This window comes from Linepithema humile, chromosome 5, assembly GCF_040581485.1.
Source record: "Linepithema humile isolate Giens D197 chromosome 5, Lhum_UNIL_v1.0, whole genome shotgun sequence".
In the NCBI taxonomy this organism is placed as follows: domain Eukaryota; kingdom Metazoa; phylum Arthropoda; class Insecta; order Hymenoptera; family Formicidae; genus Linepithema; species Linepithema humile.
In genome coordinates, this window is record NC_090132.1 from 23,014,872 (window position 1) to 23,034,100 (window position 19,229).

The following is a 19,229-nucleotide window of genomic DNA, read 5'->3' on the forward strand; positions in this document are numbered from 1 at the left end:
TCTTTTCAAAAACTCGACTTAAAAATAAAATTTTGTCTTTATTTCGCATAATAAGTAATATTATTTTTTATTTTGATTCGTCATGCATATTTTCACTCACTCTGCGTGTAATACGTAATGCTAGTAATAAACGGTAAGTTATTACACGATTAAAAGACGTTTATAGAGGCTCCAGGAACAATATCTTGTGTGCATAATTATTGATATATTCAATTAAAAAATCTAATAAACGATTAAATTTCCATATCCTATGCAAAGTATACACTGAAAGTGTAATGTAAAAGCATAAAAAGCAATGGTTTCTTATCTTCAGAATCTATTATCACCAACTCCCAATATATTTTTAAAGTATCTATCTCGTAAATTATGAATAGAAAAATGAGTAGAAATAGAAATAGAACGCTATACACGAGAGAGAATATTAATGGAATCATCTAAAGTTTACAAATTTATATAGAATTAAAACATTCATGTAAAATGTATTAACGCTGACTTTTTAATTGGCGAAGAAAAAGAGGAAACGAAGAGGAAAAATAAAGGAACGAGCAATATGAGGAGAATTAAATAATTACTATGCACTCTCGTAAAAAATCTCGCGAGAATAATGATGTTAAAGTATAAAACGACTGGCTAAGCAAATAAGTAGATAAATGAATAAATCAAGACGCAGTTATAAAGTTGAATTCGCGATGCTGCGGGATGACATAACGCGCGGAAGATGACAACGCTCGAGTCGGCGAATTAATATAAGACGAGATTGCGCGTAACAATTAAATGGAAATATTCGCCGAAACGTTCGATGGATTATCGGCAATGCGATCGCGCGGCGAGACGTACAATAAAAGTCAAGCCGTAAAACCGCGATAACAGGTCGTAAACATTGCAGACGCGAGCTGAAAACCGCGGTAGCGACGAGGTATGTATCGGAAACAAGTTGCGCACGTAATATTGCGAAGTCGACATGTCACAAGAGCCGTGGCGAGAGAGACGGGTGGAGGAAAGAGGCTAAGGAGAGAAGAGGGAAGGAGGACAACGGCTGACGGGGAAAGAAAGAAGCATTGGCACGTTCTGGCACCGAGTGCGATGCCAGAAAGCGCGGCCCGAGAACGACTCACCGGCCGATCAGAGCGGCGCCGGACCGCACGCCGCTTAAAGTGCCGAGAAAGGAGCGAAAAGAGCGCGGACGCGGGGAGGAAAGGAGCGGTTACCTTCGGCAGATCGTCGAGATGATGGCGAGAGAAAGACGGAGAGTGGAAAAGAGAGTCCGGGATCCTTTCGACCGGCCTTCCAGCAGCGGGCGCACGCGTTGAAGTCGCTGATGCAAACACTATCACCACCAGAACCACCAATTTTTCACGAAATACACACCCCTTCCTTCGTCACGCACGCGATCACGCGCCGCTTCTCACCATTGACACGCGGCGAACTCGCCGTCACTCGCGATTATTCGAGAGATCGTCCGCGCGACTTCTCAAACGGTGAACGCGCGAACCGCGCAGAAACGGAACGCGAAGGCGTAACACAATACCGCGTCGCGACCACGCGCGCACCGATTCGCGATCGCTGGCATACGCGATTCGCGACTGCTTCCCGACGCGAAACTCACGCGTTCGCCGAGGAGGATCGCGGCCGTGTCGCGTCGTCCTTTGTACGCCGGATGCGCTCGCGATACCGAACGGCGTGCAGCGCGCGCGGAACGGAACACGGAACCGCTTGGCGCGCGTGCTGCGAACGGCTCCTCCGTACTGCCGAGCGTGACAGCGGCCACCATCCGAAGGTTATATCGCCTGGTCCGCCATGTGCAACCGCTGGCCTGACTCGCCTGCCTGCCTTGCCTGCCTGCCTGCCTGCCTGCCTACCTGTCTGCCTACCTATCTCTCGGAGTCCTCCGAGCCTTCCCCACCTCCTTGGCCGCGATACCGTACGCGGGGCCACCTAAAGCGTTTACCTGGCGAACGCCGGACTCGCACGAGCCTTCTCGGAATCGACCGACCGATCCTCCTCAACGCCGTACGAATTTTGCCGCGTGCGATTTTCGCTTATTAAATCGCGTATTTTTATCGCGCACGGGGCGCCAATCAACGTGCCTAAATGTATCTGTTTCATTAATAAATGCACCCGCATTTGTGTCCAGCGATAAATTCGAAAATTACACGTTAACACAATGCGAGAATCACAAATAGCCACGTCGCAAGCTGCATTGCAAATTCGAGCAGATGCAATATTGTTTGAAATATTGAACGAGACGGATAAATAAGTTATTATTGAGATAATCAAACTGTAGCCTGATATGATAGTTGAACGAATTAAACAGCCCGTAATTCATTCGCGACTCATGCCCACTTCACGGACGTAATGTCGAAATCGATTGCAATAAACCTGTTATCAGCGTCTGCAATACAGCGACGCCATTCATACGAACAAATCTCCGCGTTATCTTCCATACATTATCGTCTGTACCGCACCGCGTGAACAATGTGAAACAATAAGACATAATTATAATTATTGCAGAAACACATCAACACGGCGCATCTGTATATATATATATCCACAATTATTTTATGTAAATTTTCGGCACGCGAACTCGTCATTTTAAATGATAAAAAAACGTGACTTGTTCGCTTGAAAAGAAAATTCTTTTTCATCCACGATTTTGAGCACCACTGGCGGAAAATTCTGCTCAGCACGAATGTGTCAATATCAATAGCGGTTTGATATTTCCACAAGCGTTGCATCCGCTTATCCGTGACTAAATTCTTATTTTCACTCTCATCAACTCTGTCGTCGCACGTGACGTTCCGCAATGTTTAAACGTTACGCGTTCGTCTGACGCACAACACGTCTCTGCGAGACAACGTGAAATCGACCGTGGCCGACCGTGTATTCAAATTCGTTTGCACGTTTGCTCAAGAACGGTTACGATAAAGCAACAATACCGTCTGGTTGACAGTGGAATGTCTCATTTGCTTGAAAAACACCTGTACAAAGAATAACACATCGGCAACGTTTGAAATAACGAGAATAGGTGAATTCACGTGAAGGGTCGCTACTCCGAGTAGCTGTTTCCGTTCGATTTTAAGCTGCCTTACTTTTTCTTTTGTCTTCCCACTTTTAATTATTGCGCTCGTTATTCGCTTGTTCCAGATCCGATCGGCAATCTCATTAACATTCCTTCTATCTTTCTTATCTCTTTGACATTTCGCTTACTTCTGCTCTTTAAACTTTCAATAAATTCAAATAATGTTCTACTAATTGCAATTAAAGATATAAATATAACAAGAATCGACTCACCCATCTTGTTTCCGCTTCTTCTCCGGACACGCAGACATATTGTTCGAGACTTGATGCACTTAAATCAAAGAGAATACAATTATCAGAATTATGTAATCGGTGGAGTGCAAAAATAAAATAAGTATATGCTATATATCACGTTGTATATTTCTGTTTTGTAAAGATATGTTTTATTAATTATATTACTTTTATATTGCCAAAAAAAAAAGATTGAAAATCTGCTGAGAAATCTCTACGACAAATTATGAGACAAACATACTCTACAAACACATGTTGCTAAATATGATAATACCTAATACTGCTAATGTGTCTAATTACCTGGTGTATGTATTGAATGACTTCATTATGAGTTGCATTTTCTAAGGTGCGGCCGTTTACTTCTAAAATTTCATCGCCCACTTCTAAATTGTCCGCATTATCCGCCGGCGATCCTGCAAGCAAATACAGCACTGTTAATACGACGTTCAATTATCAAAATTCTTATTGCTGAATAGGGAAAATTGCAACGCACAATTCTGATAGCGCTTTGCACGCGTTGATTGTGACGCTTTGTTTTAAATGAATATTCCAACACGCTCTCGCATGGAATGTCGCATTCAATCCGCACAAAGTGAAACGTTAAAGCCTACAAAAATCGCTGTTCAAGCACCCGTGAATGTAACACATAATCTGCTTCGTAAACGAGGACGTATTCGCTAATGAGCACAACCATTTAGTGGGCATTGCCGTGACGAACTGTGCCGTAAACAAACTGTGGAAGCAATCGACTGGTGTATTCTTTTTTTAAGTCGCTCAGAATTCTGAATGGCGCGAAAAGTCGTTCACTCTCTCTCTCTCTCGCTCGCTCTCTCTCGGTGAAATGAAAAAAACCGTCGGAAACATGACTGACTTGTCAATGCGTCTTTACAATTCAAGCGTCGACATTCAAAAAACTAATACTTCATTGATTGTTTCACTTGTGCAAAACGTGTAGAAATTAATGTATATCAATATCCACGATATTACATATATTTTTTATATAAATATTATCTATTTTCTGAAAAAAAAAATCATTTTAAATACCTTCCAAGAGCAATATTATCTCTCCGACAGAAGTCAATGATGGAAGGGGTTAAACATAAAGTAAGCGAGTCCTTCTCGAAGCGATAAAGCGCACGTTGCGATAAGTAAACATAAAGGTCAGCCTATAAATATCACGTCGCGAAACGTCCTCTATGTAAATCGTCGCGCATTTACTGTAACGCGTCGCGTAAATCGGAAATCCGTCCGTCGTACATTTCCCGTTTCCGAAAGCGTGCGATGTGTGCATGACGTGTAAGCTACACGTACTACGATCATCGCTAATGAGAAAATTTTCACTTCTCATTTAGATTTCTACACACTTGTGGCGTCCTGGCATTAATGGGAGAAGCGATGATGCGCGATCGTTCCAAGATAATTGTGTCCGCTCGAAAAGGCGATTCCAAACAATGCGTTCGTTCGACAAATATTCGACGAGTCGATAAGCGTCGCATTATGCGAATAAGGAAGCGCGTCTCCGAGGCTGCATATCGATGTTCAAAAATATTGTAAAATAGAAATCGTAATGTCCGGGGAACATTGAGAAAATATGCGTCACGCGAAAATGCAGAATAGCACTTTCGAAAAAGCTAGTTCCAAAAACAATTTATATGATTCTGTTTTCTTTTTGAAATATTTACACACATTAAACGCTGTTTCATAAGCGCGGAAAGCAATTTTCGTCAAACGCACTCGTCGAATATTTGGCGAATTATCGCGCCGTATTTCAGCCGTGCTGGTTTTGCTCGCGCAAACCACTACGTACCGTAGAGCTTGATCTTCCCGTCATCGTTCGTCAATATAATAATGTATCCTCCTAGATCGACCATTTTCGCTAGTAATTATCTTCGGGGTACGTAGGGGTAGTCCGCTATTAGATTACCTCCGCGCGGCACTCCACGCGAATGACGCGCGCGCAACGTGCACGGCAAATCACTAATTACTTCGCACTCACGGCGGGTCCGCCCCGAAAAATCAGTCCGCCGTTATTAACGTCGTTAGCACATGCCATTTTCTCGGTTTCCTCTTGCATCTTCACTTCATTTTAGTATCGACCTCGTGACCTACTTCGCCGACTAACGACGATTTATTTTACTTTCAGCGACGCACAGAAAAAAAAAATCGCACTTCTCCGCCCGGCGCGTTTTCCCCGCTTTTCTCGCTTCCGTGCGACGCTCGTCGCGTGCCGAAATCGTGCATTTAATCGCGCCTTCGACCGCACCACGCTCGCGATCGCAGACCGGGAGAGGATCGCGGATCGTCCGTCAATCGAAAACTCCCGAGACCTCCCACCGCTAAACGGACACTAAGGCATCTATGCTCCACACGAGGATGGTATAAGAAAATCGCTAGTACGACGAGAACTACGATACACGCTCGATAACGACGAGGAGCCACCTAAGAGATGGACTAAGGAACACATAATTATCTTTACGTTCGACACTCTTCTGCCGATCGCGTTTTTGTATTTATATTATATTATCCACGGCTCTACTCGTTTCTCGTCTCTCTCTCTCTCTTTCTTTCGCTCTTCGTAATCGCGCGCTTTTAATTCCCTCGTCGCTTAGTTTCGTTCCCGCGTTGTCCGTCGTCGCGAGGGCAGCGAGCAGGGAAACGAAGCGGCGCCTCCGCGGGGCCCGATTGCGCCGGGCCCCCCTACATCCTCACGACGGCGTGCCCCGCGAGCCTCGGCGTGAGAAATAGCGATCGCCAATTCACAATCGGGACCGGGACGTCTTATTGATCACCGCTTCGACTAACGCTCCGAGTGCCGCTTCCGCGCTCGCACCACCACCGGCCATCGTCCTGTCGTCGTTGTCGACGTGCCGCATCCACTGCATCGGCGGTGCACGGTGCCGGAAGCGCGTACCAGTTCCGACCAGCTGCTGCTGGTGCTGCTGTTGCTGTCGCTGCTGCTGCTGCTGCTGCTGCTGCTGCTGCTGCCGCTGCCGCTGCCGCTGCCGCTGCTGCCGCTGCTACTCCTCCGATCCTGCTTTGAACGCGTTAGCGCTACCACCCCTCGTGCGGCCGCACGTCGGCGACGATCGTTACCGAGCATTGGACCAGCAGCGCAGGGATCGAGCACGGCGTCCCGGACGATTTCCCGCGGGATTCCTCGGCGACGACGATCGAGATCATCGCGGGCAACGATTCTCGCTCTCTTACGCAATTGCGGCCTCCTCCTCGCTCTCACCCGCTCGCTGTTTCCTCCCGTTCGCGGCGCGCGGCGTTTATCGATGTTTACGCGTTTTGTACCGCGCGCGCTCGCTTGAACGGATCAACCTGCAACACTTATTCGTGGAATAATAATGATCGCTGCGTGCCTCCTTCGCGCGTCGACTACCTCGACGTCCCTTCGACTCTCCCGCTGTATTCCTCCGGCGTGTCAGTCAAGACGTATGTGTGCGCGAACGAGCCGTATCACGCTCGCGGGAGTGACAGCACGTCCCTCGTGTCGTTCCACGCAGTACGACGACGCACGAAGACGAGGATCGAATCTGGTGTGCCGTACTTCCGTGAAGATCCCGCGATCGACATCACACCGTTACGTTACCTTCGCACGTCCCGATTTTTCCGGCACTCGTCTTCAATTCCACGGAAGCTTTTTCCCGGACGTCTCAGGCCTGTTCCTTTTTCTCACGGGCGAATCAACACCGAGATTCTCGAAATCCCAGGTCGTCCGATCGGAGGAGCCACGATTTCACGGTCCTCTTCGGTTCCTCGTACATTGAAGAAACACGATGGCAACGATGATTCTCGAGGCTCTCACTTTCGCACTATAGCTGCTCCACAGTTTAGGTCTTTGGGTTAGGACACGCACTGTGCTCTACTTCTCACCCTCCTTCGTCACGACGGCGCGCAACCTCCACCCTAATCGGCCAGCACGATGCACCTCGGGGAGCGGCGCAACGGTCACCCCCGGCCGAATCGCGAGTAGACTGTAACTGAGAGCGAGGGGTGGACGGGCGAGGGACGGGGGGAGGGGTGGAGGTCCGCCTCGCGGCGGCGGTTCTATCTCGCGGGCGACGACGAGGCCGACCTCGGGGTGAAACGCGATGCCCGTAACGATGGGTGTGAACCCGGGGTGTACGTGTGCGTTGACCGACGGCGGCGGCAGCCCTGCTGAACACCACCGCACTCTCTTGCTCGCTGAAGTGCCGCCTCCAGCCCTCGCCGCGAAGCGCCGTCGGCGGCGACGATCCGCGCCGGCGTCATCCTGTTGGCGGCAACCCCCCGGTCTTCGACTTTCGAGCCCTCATACGCCACAACCTTCGTACTGTACCCACTGCCGGCTCTAGAGGGATGATCGAAACGCGCAGCTGTTTAGGGCGCCGAAAAACAGAGCGCGCGCAAAATACTCCGCGCAAAATACCGTCAAGTGGCCTTGAACACCAATTCGTACTTTAATCGTTGAACTTTCTTCTTCGATTTCTTACGATTATTACGGGAGGAGAGTGCACGGTGCGTTTCGAAAAATATCATTGAGGGTATCGATATGCCCTCAATGATATAGCCGCCGCTGGCGATGCCTATCGCACGAAAATTACGAGAACGCTGAGTGCATTTTATCGACTGTTTTTCCGTTGACTACAGATTCTTTGATGACTTTTCAGGAGGATTTCTTTTTAACGAAGATTGGATGAAAAGCTATTACGCAGTTCCTTCGATTTTAAGCGACTAAAGAAACTATTATTTTCTGATCCGTATGATTTTATGATGCCATTATTTTCATTGTCAGATATTTTCGAATCGTTTAACGATAGACTATGTCGTTTTTGCAATATCTCGCAAATAAAATTAACGAAGCAATTAGATAATCAAATAAACATTACAAGCGTCACAGTCAAACTGGCCATAAAACAATGTACAAATATTACCATTAAAAATATTAGTAATTATTGTTGATAACATTCAATAATTACATAATGCCAATTCATAAAATACTAAAACATTTATAATGATGCAAAACCAATTGTTGTAGAATAACATCACAAATGTACAGCACGAGTCTTTTCTTAAAAAACTGTAAAATCGGATATCAATAAAAACAACATAAAATTCCTTACAGAATTTTCTATCTATTTTCCTCCCTCGTACTGCATTAAACTTGTGAATTCGATATTAAATTTTGATTATTTTTTTATCTTTTTCATAAATGCATATATCGCCGTTTTTTATTTGTCAAGAGGAAATTTTGAATAAGAGATTGATAAAAAAAATAAGTATAAAATCCGAACAAAATTCTTATTATAATGTATATCAAAAATTTCAATTGTTCTATATTAAATTCTATATTAAATTCGCGTATAAGATGATCTCCTGAACAATATTGGATCTCTGAGATATTTACACAAGGGGGTACTATGCTCAGAGGGCCGTCCTGCTGCGTCGAAGTAGAATAGAAAACTTATATTACTTTCGCTCTTTTCGCGTATAAAGTAGAAGATTCGCAAGGAAATATGTTCTTCTAAAAGTTTTATTCTGCAGATATTATAAATTCAATTACCGAACATATTGATCTCATAAATACTGAGAAATACTGAGAAAAACACATATTTATCTTTGATAGCATTAATCAAATAATTCCACTATTAATCTTAAATAATCTCAAATATTTTGTCCCGCTGCTTCGTATTGCGTTACATAAATTCAACTTTCATTCAAGAAGAATTAAGGCAGAGCATTTTCATGCAGATTCTCCAAGTGCCTTGCTAAATTCGCATCAATATTCGCAAAAGCGATTTATAATGCGAATGCGCGATAATCCAAGATGTCTAAGTAACCTTAACTATCTCCCGCGCACATACATATGCATTAAGAATTATGAACTGTCGTGTTCTACGATATAGAAATGAACGCGCGCGCATTTCTCAGAGATGACGGCAAGATTAGATAAGTTTTCATAGAAGAACTTTTAATAGAAGATGGATATTATACCTTGTAATAATTAATGATTCCTTAAAAGCGTCACCGCTTGCACACCGACCAGGTACGACCAGGCGAAAGAAAATGGCCTACCACATGAAGTTGCAAAAATTGTCAACAATCAGTGCTGCAACCATTTTAGGCGTAAACATTGTAACATTGAGATAATCGATATGATCGATAATCGATGTATCATGTCTTAAAATTGTTCTGATAATATCACATCGTTAAATTTTGGCAGCTTATGTATTTATTTTATGAAAAAAGTCTGGTTTTTTAATTAAAAATTGTAATACATTAAAATATTTATATAAGCACGTTTTGAATTGCCGAAAATGGATGTAGCTTCGTATATTAAAGCATTCCTGATTAAAATTTAAATATATAATCTGAATATCTTGATAATTTGCATATATACCTAACTTTTCAATCGGTTTAATCGCTTCAAATTCTATTATTAAAAACAGATATCTCATTTAAATATTGCGCGGAATTGCTTTTATTACAATACATATTATTGATCAATTTAGAAGACTTTTGGAGAATTTCTGAGCGAAACAATTTTGATTAGTTTTGCCAGGGAACTATGAGATTTTCGTACATTCCTGTGGGAGCACGTGTACGGGAAACGCGTGTAAACCGAAGGCGAGACAGAGAGAACTGCAAGACTCCAAGATCAATATAGGGGATGTTAGTTCGGTAACTGCTTTTCGAGATTCTCCCTCTCGCATCGCCTTTCTCCAGCTTCCGTCTTATATAATTGCATTATCGCGGTATCAGCGCACGGAATCAACGTTGCCCATTATCTGCGATTGACAGCAACATTTAACTTCAAGTGTGGATTAATAGTATTCCGCAGGCAATCATGGAACAAGTTTGAATCTGAATTCTAGTTTAAACAACCTTATACCTTGCTAAGGCGAGAACTATTCTGAGATTGAATAAATCGCTTGCTTTCAGTTCTGATTTCATTTCTAATTGGATGATAATGCCACGCTGGTGCACATTAAACATTCAGAATTGATTTCAGATTGATTTGGGAACCAATCTGTAATTCTCAGTTTGTGACAATTGTATATTTTTTACACTTTCTGTACGTGATACATACATTTTTTATACGTATTTATGATAAACGCAGTACGCATTTGTATTAAGAGGAATCCAATTCTGACATGTAAATTGAACACCTCTCGATTACGATCACGTAGCACATAAAAATACCTTCGGGTGTGTATTTAAAATATATTTAAATTATATATACTTGCCTTATATATCGACATTTGTAGATGCATTGACGAGATGCCAATAACCTTGCCGAGAGGCCGCTAAAGATAAGTGTAGGCAAAAGACGTTGCTTGACTGAACTAAATATGACGATTCGACAAGAAGTGAATGAATGAATGCAACATTATAAATACAGCGATTCCATATATTCATGATGGTAATATTAACCTAAAAACAAAACAAAAATAATAATTATAAAATATCTTAAATAAAGAAATCTTTGAAAAAAGTACAAATGCAGTAAGTAAGTCACAGGTTGAAAAATAATATTAACTCACAATATTTGAATAAATAAACTATCATAAATACAAAATAAAAGAAATTAACAAACTAACACAGCACATATAATACTGTTTTAGGAAGATATATGCAAATAAGCAGTAATGTTACATTGTGCACTGTGACCAATCACCATGTACATTTAGCGGAACGTTAGCTGCGATTGGCCAGTTCTACAGTACACTACATTATGACAAATCAGTTGTTGACAGTATCAAATAAAGTGAGTATAATGAGCTTGCATTTGCGCGTTATTACCTCAAAATGATAATGCACTTGATAATGCTACTTCCTGAATAACGCATTTCCTAATTACGTGCTGCTGTCGACATACATCTGGAGTTGTCGCGTCATTCGTTTCTGTAACATGCATGGAATTTCAACATACTAACCAATAGATATAGTGCTTCTGATAAGAGAAATTCGTAAATTCTTTGTTCTCACGCATTCCTGGACAGTCATAGTGATTATTTAAAATACGCTACCTGATTTGAGGCATTGTTCTCGTTCAATACAGCCAAGATGATTTTCCACATCACGTTTGTGGTCTTATTATTCTTCTCTGCTACATTTGCCGTGAAACATTATCAACCAGAAGCAGTACATCTTTCATATGGCGGTAAGTTTTATTATTTTAATATATATAATTGTTACAAACAATGTTGTTTAAGAAAATTTCAATCTGAAACAAAAATTATGGTTAGAGACAGTTCTGTACTTGTTTCTCAATAATAGCAACTAGAAACCATTAATATAATTCATGTTCTGCATTTAATTTTAGATAATATTCACGATATTGTTGTTACCTGGAGCACAAAAGATAATACAGAAGAGTCGATAGTAGAATATGGTATAGGTGGACTTGTTTTAAGAGCCGAAGGAAATTCTACTCTTTTCGTAGATGGTGGGCAGAAGAAACATAAACAATATATTCACAGAGTGTGGCTAAAAGATTTGACGCCTAACAGCAAATATAGTAAGATGTACATTATGTTTTACTGTTTTCTTACCAATTAATCCTATGTCGTCATTAATCATGAATATTTCACCACTTGTACCAGTGTATCATTGTGGTAGCCGTTATGGATGGTCAAATGTATTTTATGTTAAGACTACACCTGAGGAATCGACAGATTGGTCACCACAAATAGTTCTCTTTGGTGATATGGGTAATGAGAATGCACAGAGTTTGGCACGGTTACAAGAAGAGACAGAACGTGGTCTATATGACGTTGCTATTCATGTTGGTGATTTTGCCTATGATATGCATTCCGAGAATGCACGTGTGGGAGATGAATTCATGCGGCAAATTGAATCTGTTGCTGCTTATTTACCATACATGACTGTACCTGGTAATCATGAAGAAAGATATAATTTCAGTAATTATAGGTATGTCTGTATAGCTAATCGATTCTCTATACAACTTATTGTGAATGTTTTACCTAATATATAAAGATGTAATCTCGTGTTAATAATCTTCTAGAGCTCGGTTCACTATGCCAGGTGATTCGGAAGGCTTATGGTATAGCTTTAATATAGGTCCTGTACATTTTGTAGCTATAGAAACTGAAGCTTATTATTTCATGAATTATGGTATAAAACAAATGATTAAGCAATTTGAATGGTTGGATAAGGATTTACAGGAAGCGAATAAACCTGAAACAAGGTACACATATATATTTTTAATTAGATTATGATATAATAAAATAAAAAATAAGAGAAAGTTAATAATTACAGGGCGCAACGTCCATGGATAGTGACATTTGGACACAGGCCAATGTATTGCAGCAATGCAAACGCAGATGATTGTACTAATCACCAAAGTTTAGTTAGAGTTGGATTACCATTTTTAAATTGGTTCGGACTGGAGGATCTGTTCTTCAAGCATAAAGTGGACTTAGAAATTTGGGCACATGAACATAGTTATGAAAGAATGTGGCCCATGTATAACTTCCAAGTAACTTTGTTACCTATCATTTATCATATTTATATTTCATAAAAATGCTTAATGATAATCAAAAAATTATGACTGTAGGTGTACAATGGTAGCTATGAAGAACCATATACAAATTATAAGGCACCTGTGCACATAGTTACGGGATCAGCTGGTTGCAAGGAAGGACGGGAGAAATTTGTTCCAAATCGACCGGAGTGGTCTGCGTATCGTAGTTCAGATTATGGGTACACGAGGATGAAGGCATTCAACAAAACTCATCTGTATCTGGAACAGGTATGACGTATGATAAAATGAATCTTAGAAATGTCATATTTTGTATATTCAAAACAATTAAAAAATCTCTTTCTGTTATATAATAGGTATCGGATGATAAAGAAGGCGCTGTTTTAGACAGAGTTTGGCTCGTGAAAGAGAACCCTTTACCACAATATGTAAAAGTTTTACCTGCGGAATAATGTGACATGAATTTAATTTCAATTAGCCTCCTGAAATGAAATAGGGAGAGAGGCCAAAGAAGTTTTTCACATGATGCTGTTAGTGAATAAGGTTTTTCTTTCACTCTTTTTGATTGTGTATTATATGTATACGATTATAATTCGAATTTAGTATACATGTTACGTCATTGGATATATCATGGTCGAAATGTCTACAAGAAGAATAAAATATTAGCATGTTTTACGTATGAGCAAGTAAAAAATTAGTAAATGCAAAAAACGTACAATATAATCCTTTAATTGTTAAAATATAAATATATGTGTGTGTATATGTGTATGTATATATATATATATATATATATATATATATATATATATATATATATATATAAATACATATGTGTATATTTATAATTATATTTATATATATATTATTATTATTATATAGTATATAATATAGTATTAATAATATAATATTAGTGTATAAGATTTCGTATTTCCATCTAAGTCTCACAGTTAATTACTATCCAATGATACATAAAGATATATAACGAATAGCCTTGACTGTTTATTACGAAAAACATATCTTTTCGACTTAAAATTTGTTATAATCAGACATGTGTGAGTTTTACGAAACTTCATGTAATTTTATATATTTTACAATTCCATTTTGACTATAACTTATTCGAACTTTTACGTTCTGCTCATACAATTGTGGCTAATATATTTTCGACCTACAAATTTTTACGTATTTATTTCAATCACTATTGTTTAACTTTTATGTGTTACCTAATTATCTTGAGTTTTGAATCAATGAATTTTCGAAGAACACCTATCATGTAATTTATGTAAAAATGATATAGATTAAGTGATTAATCCTGATAGGAAAAAATATGTTAATTACGCTAGTTATGTGATATATATTTCGATATTTACATTCAAATGTAATTACATTATTCGTACCAGAAAATAATTGTTCACTAGGCACTTTGATCACAATCGTGCATCAAAATTTTTATCATACTGACCAGTTTACCGATAAAATTTAGGTTGATTTATGATAAAATAATTAATGCAAAATTCACTTATTTTGTCACTTGAAATTTTTATATAAGAATTGTATTTCGAAATAATTTTTTAAGAAGAAAAAAATGTAGAATTTAGTAAAAATGGAAACAACAGAATGCAATTTATATGCAAAGCACATATATGTTCCATGTACACAATCTAAAATGTTAATAAATTTTAACTCAAAGACTTTCAGATCAGATGTTTTACTTTAATGAAGCAAGTTCTCATGGAATAGACAGAAAATATAAGCCACAAATTACTCCCATCTTTCCAATTCCAAAAATAGCTAAACATTTGTTTCAAGCAAGTGCTTTGTGCCCGATACAACTCACGATTTTCGAATACTCGCACATCTCTAATTATCATCAGTAATAATAATGACATAAGGCTAAAAAACTTCCAATTTATACAATTCAATTAAAGCTGATATATTACTACAATTCTACTTTCATAATGGATAAACCATTTTCTTTTTCGTTGGCCCTTTGCCAGCTGTAATTTTCTATTTTAGCATTTGCTGTAACAGTCATCTATTGAATTAAAAAAGATCAGGAACTGCCCTTCCATAAATAAGATCATAAACAGTGACAGTAAACTTGGAAAGTGTCAAGTGCAGCTTTTGTTAAATGAAAAATTATATTTACGATTACCGCACGTTTCTTGATGACACGAGAATTGTTCGATATTCACATTATATGTCTCAAGAAGTTTTAGTTAACTTGATTCGATTAAGAACGTAATTTAATCCCTGTCATATTCCTTCGAGTCTAAGCAGCAAGTATAATATTAATCGTACTATCGCGACCTTAATCTTATAGTATACATTTTGCCATATACAATTTTAATGAATAGTTATGTGTATAGGTGTTATATGCGGCGCGCACACTTATACGCATAAATCTAATTTGCCATTGGAGATATGTGACAATCTCTTAAGATGCATAAAAAAGCATCGTAAAGAAAGATAATTTGATTGATCTGCCTATTGGGAAAGTTAAGCTTTGCAGACAATCGTCAGATATACATTGTAACCGAATGTTTTTGCTCCAAGTTTTTCATGCATTGAGCCACACATCTCGTTACGTTAATTAAGCAAAACACTTGACACTGTCAGTGATTAATAGAAACAATGGAAGAAGTTGCTGCTGAATGACTTTCCTGGTATGAAAAGTGCGGGAAATGTTCTTGTTCCTCTGCTATAGAATTTAAACCCCCTCCACTACCTAAACAGCCCTGATCTGGGGGTGTAAGTTCAACACTTTCGCCGGTAAATTCACTATCAAAATATCGAGTGTCAATATCTGAAGTCACTTGCGGCTTAAATGGTGGAGGAATCTTCTTCGCGACAAGATCAGTCCAATTGATACACGAGAAAAATGCGTGATTCATGATGTCTTTCGCATCATTAGGTCCGCCACCTAATCTTCTGCTTGGATCTTTTATTAATAAACCTATAAAAACAATGGATAGAAACAAATTCTCTCATTCGAGAATACATAATGATCATAATGGCCAGTGACGCTTACCTCCAAGCATATCTCTTGCTTCGTTGCTAATCGTCCTAGGAAATCTCACTTCTTCCAATAAAATAAGCGTAAATAGCTTTTCATGATCTTTGTTATAAAAAGGTAGTCGACCACACATCATTTCATACATAACTACACCCACACCCCACCAATCCACAGCACGCCCGTAATCATTATCTTCGAGTACCTCTGGTGCCAAGTACTCTGGTGTTCCGCAAAATGTTTTAGTTGTCCTTCCTGCATTACAATCAATTATAACAAATTATGTCAAAGATTATTATCAAAAGATCATTATTTTTTTGTCATTTCATGAATGATACAAACCATATGTAATGTCTTCTTTGCACAAACCAAAATCAGCAATTTTTATATGTCCATCTTTATCCAAAAGAAGATTTTCCAACTTGAGATCACGATATATAATACCCTGCGAGTGCAAATAACCTAAGGCCGATATTATTTCCGCGCCGTAAAATCGAGTACGATCTTCACCGAATACTCGTGACCGACTCAAATGGAAAAATAATTCGCCACCGTTTACATATTCCATAACAAAACACAGCCTATCTGCCGTTTGAAAACTGTATTTCAAAGACTGAAAATTGAAGAATGTCACGTTAGTTACATACTATATAATATTTAGTAATGGTGTATGTGCATATATTTTTATATCTAATAAACGTACAATTAAAAAAGGATGATTGGTAGTGCGTAATACTCTGTTTTCAGTAAGTGTATGCGCCACTTCATCTTTACGAATTATAACTTCCTTTCTTAAAATTTTGATAGCGTATAAATGTCCAGTTGCCTTTTCTCTACATAGAATTACCTTTCCAAATGTCCCTTTTCCCAAAACTTTTAAAAATTCGAAATTTTCGAGTGTCTGAAATAAACACATAATAGTAAGCTTAGGAATAAAATTATTTGTTAAACTTCTTAATTAAGAATTCCACATTGTGTATATATATGTTATATTATGTGACTATGTATATATACATATATATACATACAAATATAAGTATTAGTCATCATATTATTCATATTTAATTAAATACTTTCTAAAAATGATAAGATAATCTCTATACAAATAAACACAGTCAAATAACTTACTACTTTCTTTTTGCCACTGCTTTTACTACTTGAAGTTCCTTGGACACTAAATTTTGCTGATAATTCATCAATACTACCACCATCTAGATCTGTAGATACAACACCTAAAGAACTACAGGAATCAGACCTAGCACCTGCTGACGATTCCATATCAACATCTTCCGAAGAGGAAGATTGTTGTATTTGAGGTTGTTCTTGCTGTTGATTTGCTTCATTCCCTAACCTATTTGCTACATATCTGAAGAAAAACACAAAAAAAGATATCAAACAGTTATACAATATATGACTAAACATTTAGAAAATTTAAATAGTTATTGCTAAAGTCAAACTGTTATGTAGACTCAAAGAAATAAATTATGCACTTCCATTAGAGAAAAGCAATATTAATATGCATTGTTCCCTCTCCTTACCGCTTCCCTCTAACAGAAGTATATCGTTTATCTGTTTTAATTTATGAACAAACCTGATTGCTGCTACCCAGTCTTCTCTTTCTTGCTCCGTTTCTACGTGAAATGTCCTTTCTATTACAGTTGTCCACTGCAGGCCTCTGATAACAAATGTATAAGGTTTAGGTCTATCCACTCTCATTATTTGGCACGCACGCACTGTAAAATTATTTAACGGCTGGGCGGACGTTTGCGCAGCCATTTGTGGGTCAGGTTTTGCTTTGTAACCAACCAGCGTACCATCATCCCTCAAGACAAAATATCTTGATCTCCAATTTTTTATGTGTTCACCTAAAAATAAGTTGACCGATAATTTAATGTTATAAATGTAAAAAAATAATCTGATTAAATATTTAAATGCAAAAACAACTCTAAATTACTTTACAAACAATTCCTTAAATATTAACAATCTTCTCTACGTTTTATTCTAATTGTGTTGCACAGATCTTATATAAAACTAACATAAAATTTCTAATATATTAATATAAAATATATAAGTTCTACTACGCAAGAATTTATATAGCATCAAATATAACGAAAAAGCAACAATACCAAATATATAGAAAAATCAATAAACATTTAATGTAACGCTTCATGAACAAATACAATTTCGTTTGTAAAATGTGTTGCAACGTCCACAACCATAATAAAGTGGCGTAACAACACGCAAAAACAGTAAACTTCTCATTTTTACGAAATACGTCATATAGACATTTGTCCAACCAATCAAGCGAAATCTGACTGTGGTAAATTTTTGTCGACATTTCTCATCGAAGTAAATAATTCGTGCGATAAGCTATATCGATAAACGAAGTGGAAGGCGATGGAAGATGCACACGCTAGGCGCGTTTGAGGTTTGGTATCACTTTCTACATCGCATTGACGAGATGCAACACTAGGGATCACGCATTCGTGACACTTATCCCTTGCGTGACATACGCTCGCGCGAAACGACACAGGAAACTGCGTGCGACAGTCGGCTATGCAATCCCAAGTAAACATTGCGCAAAGTGTAAATATTATGAACAGCTTTGGCAGTACCGCGTTTTTGGAGCCAGCCTTCTTTGACGATACGCTGACCACCGCTGCCGCCACTAGACGCTGCGACATTCATCGCTGCGTCCCCCATCGCTTGTTCGCCGATGCGCACTTGTCGATATTCCGCCGATGCTCCAAGTTTCGTTCCGCGCTGAGAATTTCACAAAAATCACGAACGACACGCAGTAGCGGGAGTGGTACGCATATACAAACTCAAGTAATCATAGATACGCGTGTGGCAGGTAATGCATATGCTGGCATATGTATGTATATACACTATGATCGGCGACGTGATAGTGCTGAACTGAGATGGCTCACCTTCCCTAGTTGTACTATGCACTGTCGTCTGCTACATGCGAATGCGCACGCAGTCGTTCACGCGGGGACAAAGAAAGAACTCATTCCTATCAATTTCCATAAGACGCATGCCAATCTTTGTTCAACAGCGCAATCTATAGTTATTTCACAAAATTACACCTATTTTCCGACTGGTGGTAAATGACACTACTGTTTGATGCGTAATGAATGACATAAAACATGACGCTAAATCCAATTATGAATTAAAAATTCATCTTGTACATAAAAGGAAAAATTTAAGATTTAATTACATATTAATTTTACAAAGATGAATATATTACGTGTATTATAATCCCATATTTAAATATAACTTAAATATTACTTAAATAAATTTCATACAATTATAATAAATTGAGTGTGCAATTAAAACATTCAATGTCACAGATCAAAGTTTCATTGGAATAATCATAATACATGTAATAATTATAGTAAGAACATCGAACATCAAATT

General features: G+C 38.9%; 3 protein-coding genes across 9 annotated transcripts in view; 1 reads left to right on the forward strand and 2 right to left on the reverse strand.

Annotated features, from left to right (window-relative positions):
* Positions 1-10,857, reverse strand: part of sdt (stardust) — a 64,677-nt gene extending 53,820 nt beyond the window's left edge. For 2 of the 6 annotated variants that reach the window (XM_067356183.1, XM_012373770.2), the window contains exons 1-3: positions 5,117-7,856; positions 3,610-3,722; positions 3,292-3,349 (exon numbers count right to left, since the gene is read on the reverse strand). In XM_067356183.1, coding sequence (XP_067212284.1) covers positions 3,292-3,349; positions 3,610-3,722; positions 5,117-5,180 — 235 coding nt within the window. In that variant the 5' untranslated portion in view covers positions 5,181-7,856. Of the gene's footprint in view, positions 1-1,208; positions 1,352-3,291; positions 3,350-3,609; positions 3,723-5,116; positions 7,857-10,541; positions 10,729-10,838 lie in introns of those variants that run through there. The other 4 variants (XM_067356184.1, XM_067356190.1, XM_067356185.1 and 1 more) reach the window with 4 other exon arrangements.
* A 74-nt stretch (positions 10,858-10,931) lies between these two features.
* Positions 10,932-14,493, forward strand: LOC105676123 (acid phosphatase type 7). The gene is made up of 8 exons (XM_012373774.2): positions 10,932-11,062; positions 11,357-11,458; positions 11,621-11,815; positions 11,901-12,228; positions 12,323-12,505; positions 12,577-12,796; positions 12,875-13,069; positions 13,156-14,493. The coding sequence occupies exons 2-8, from the start codon at positions 11,362-11,364 to the stop codon at positions 13,249-13,251; spliced, it is 1,314 nt and encodes a 437-aa protein (XP_012229197.1). The 5' UTR covers positions 10,932-11,062; positions 11,357-11,361; the 3' UTR covers positions 13,252-14,493.
* Akt (Akt kinase) lies at positions 13,094-19,020 on the reverse strand. 2 transcript variants are annotated; one of them, XM_012373883.2, is made up of 7 exons: positions 18,425-19,020; positions 17,401-17,674; positions 16,938-17,175; positions 16,513-16,710; positions 16,152-16,422; positions 15,828-16,064; positions 13,094-15,752 (listed from the first exon to the last, which is right to left on the reverse strand). In XM_012373883.2, exons 1-7 carry the CDS (start codon positions 18,510-18,512, stop codon positions 15,412-15,414), a joined length of 1,647 nt encoding a protein of 548 aa, XP_012229306.1. In that variant the 5' UTR covers positions 18,513-19,020; the 3' UTR covers positions 13,094-15,411. The 2 variants fall into 2 exon arrangements, with proteins under 2 accessions (XP_012229306.1, XP_067212309.1); XM_067356208.1 differs by lacking the exon at positions 18,425-19,020 and adding an exon at positions 18,126-18,402.
* Between the last annotated feature and the right edge of the window lie 209 nt (positions 19,021-19,229).

Coding starts and splice junctions, on each gene's coding strand:
- LOC105676123 (XM_012373774.2), top strand. CDS start 11,362: ATGATTTTCCACATCACGTTTGTGGTCTTATTATTCTTCTCTGCTACA. Junction 11,816..11,900: donor GACGCCTAACAGCAAATATA/GTAAGATGTACA, acceptor CACTTGTACCAG/TGTATCATTGTGGTAGCCGT. Junction 12,506..12,576: donor GCGAATAAACCTGAAACAAG/GTACACATATAT, acceptor TAATAATTACAG/GGCGCAACGTCCATGGATAG.
- Akt (XM_012373883.2), bottom strand. CDS start 18,512: ATGGGGGACGCAGCGATGAATGTCGCAGCGTCTAGTGGCGGCAGCGGT. Junction 17,675..18,424: donor AGGCTGGCTCCAAAAACGCG/GTACTGCCAAAG, acceptor ACTTATTTTTAG/GTGAACACATAAAAAATTGG. Junction 15,753..15,827: donor AGCAAGAGATATGCTTGGAG/GTAAGCGTCACT, acceptor TTGTTTTTATAG/GTTTATTAATAAAAGATCCA.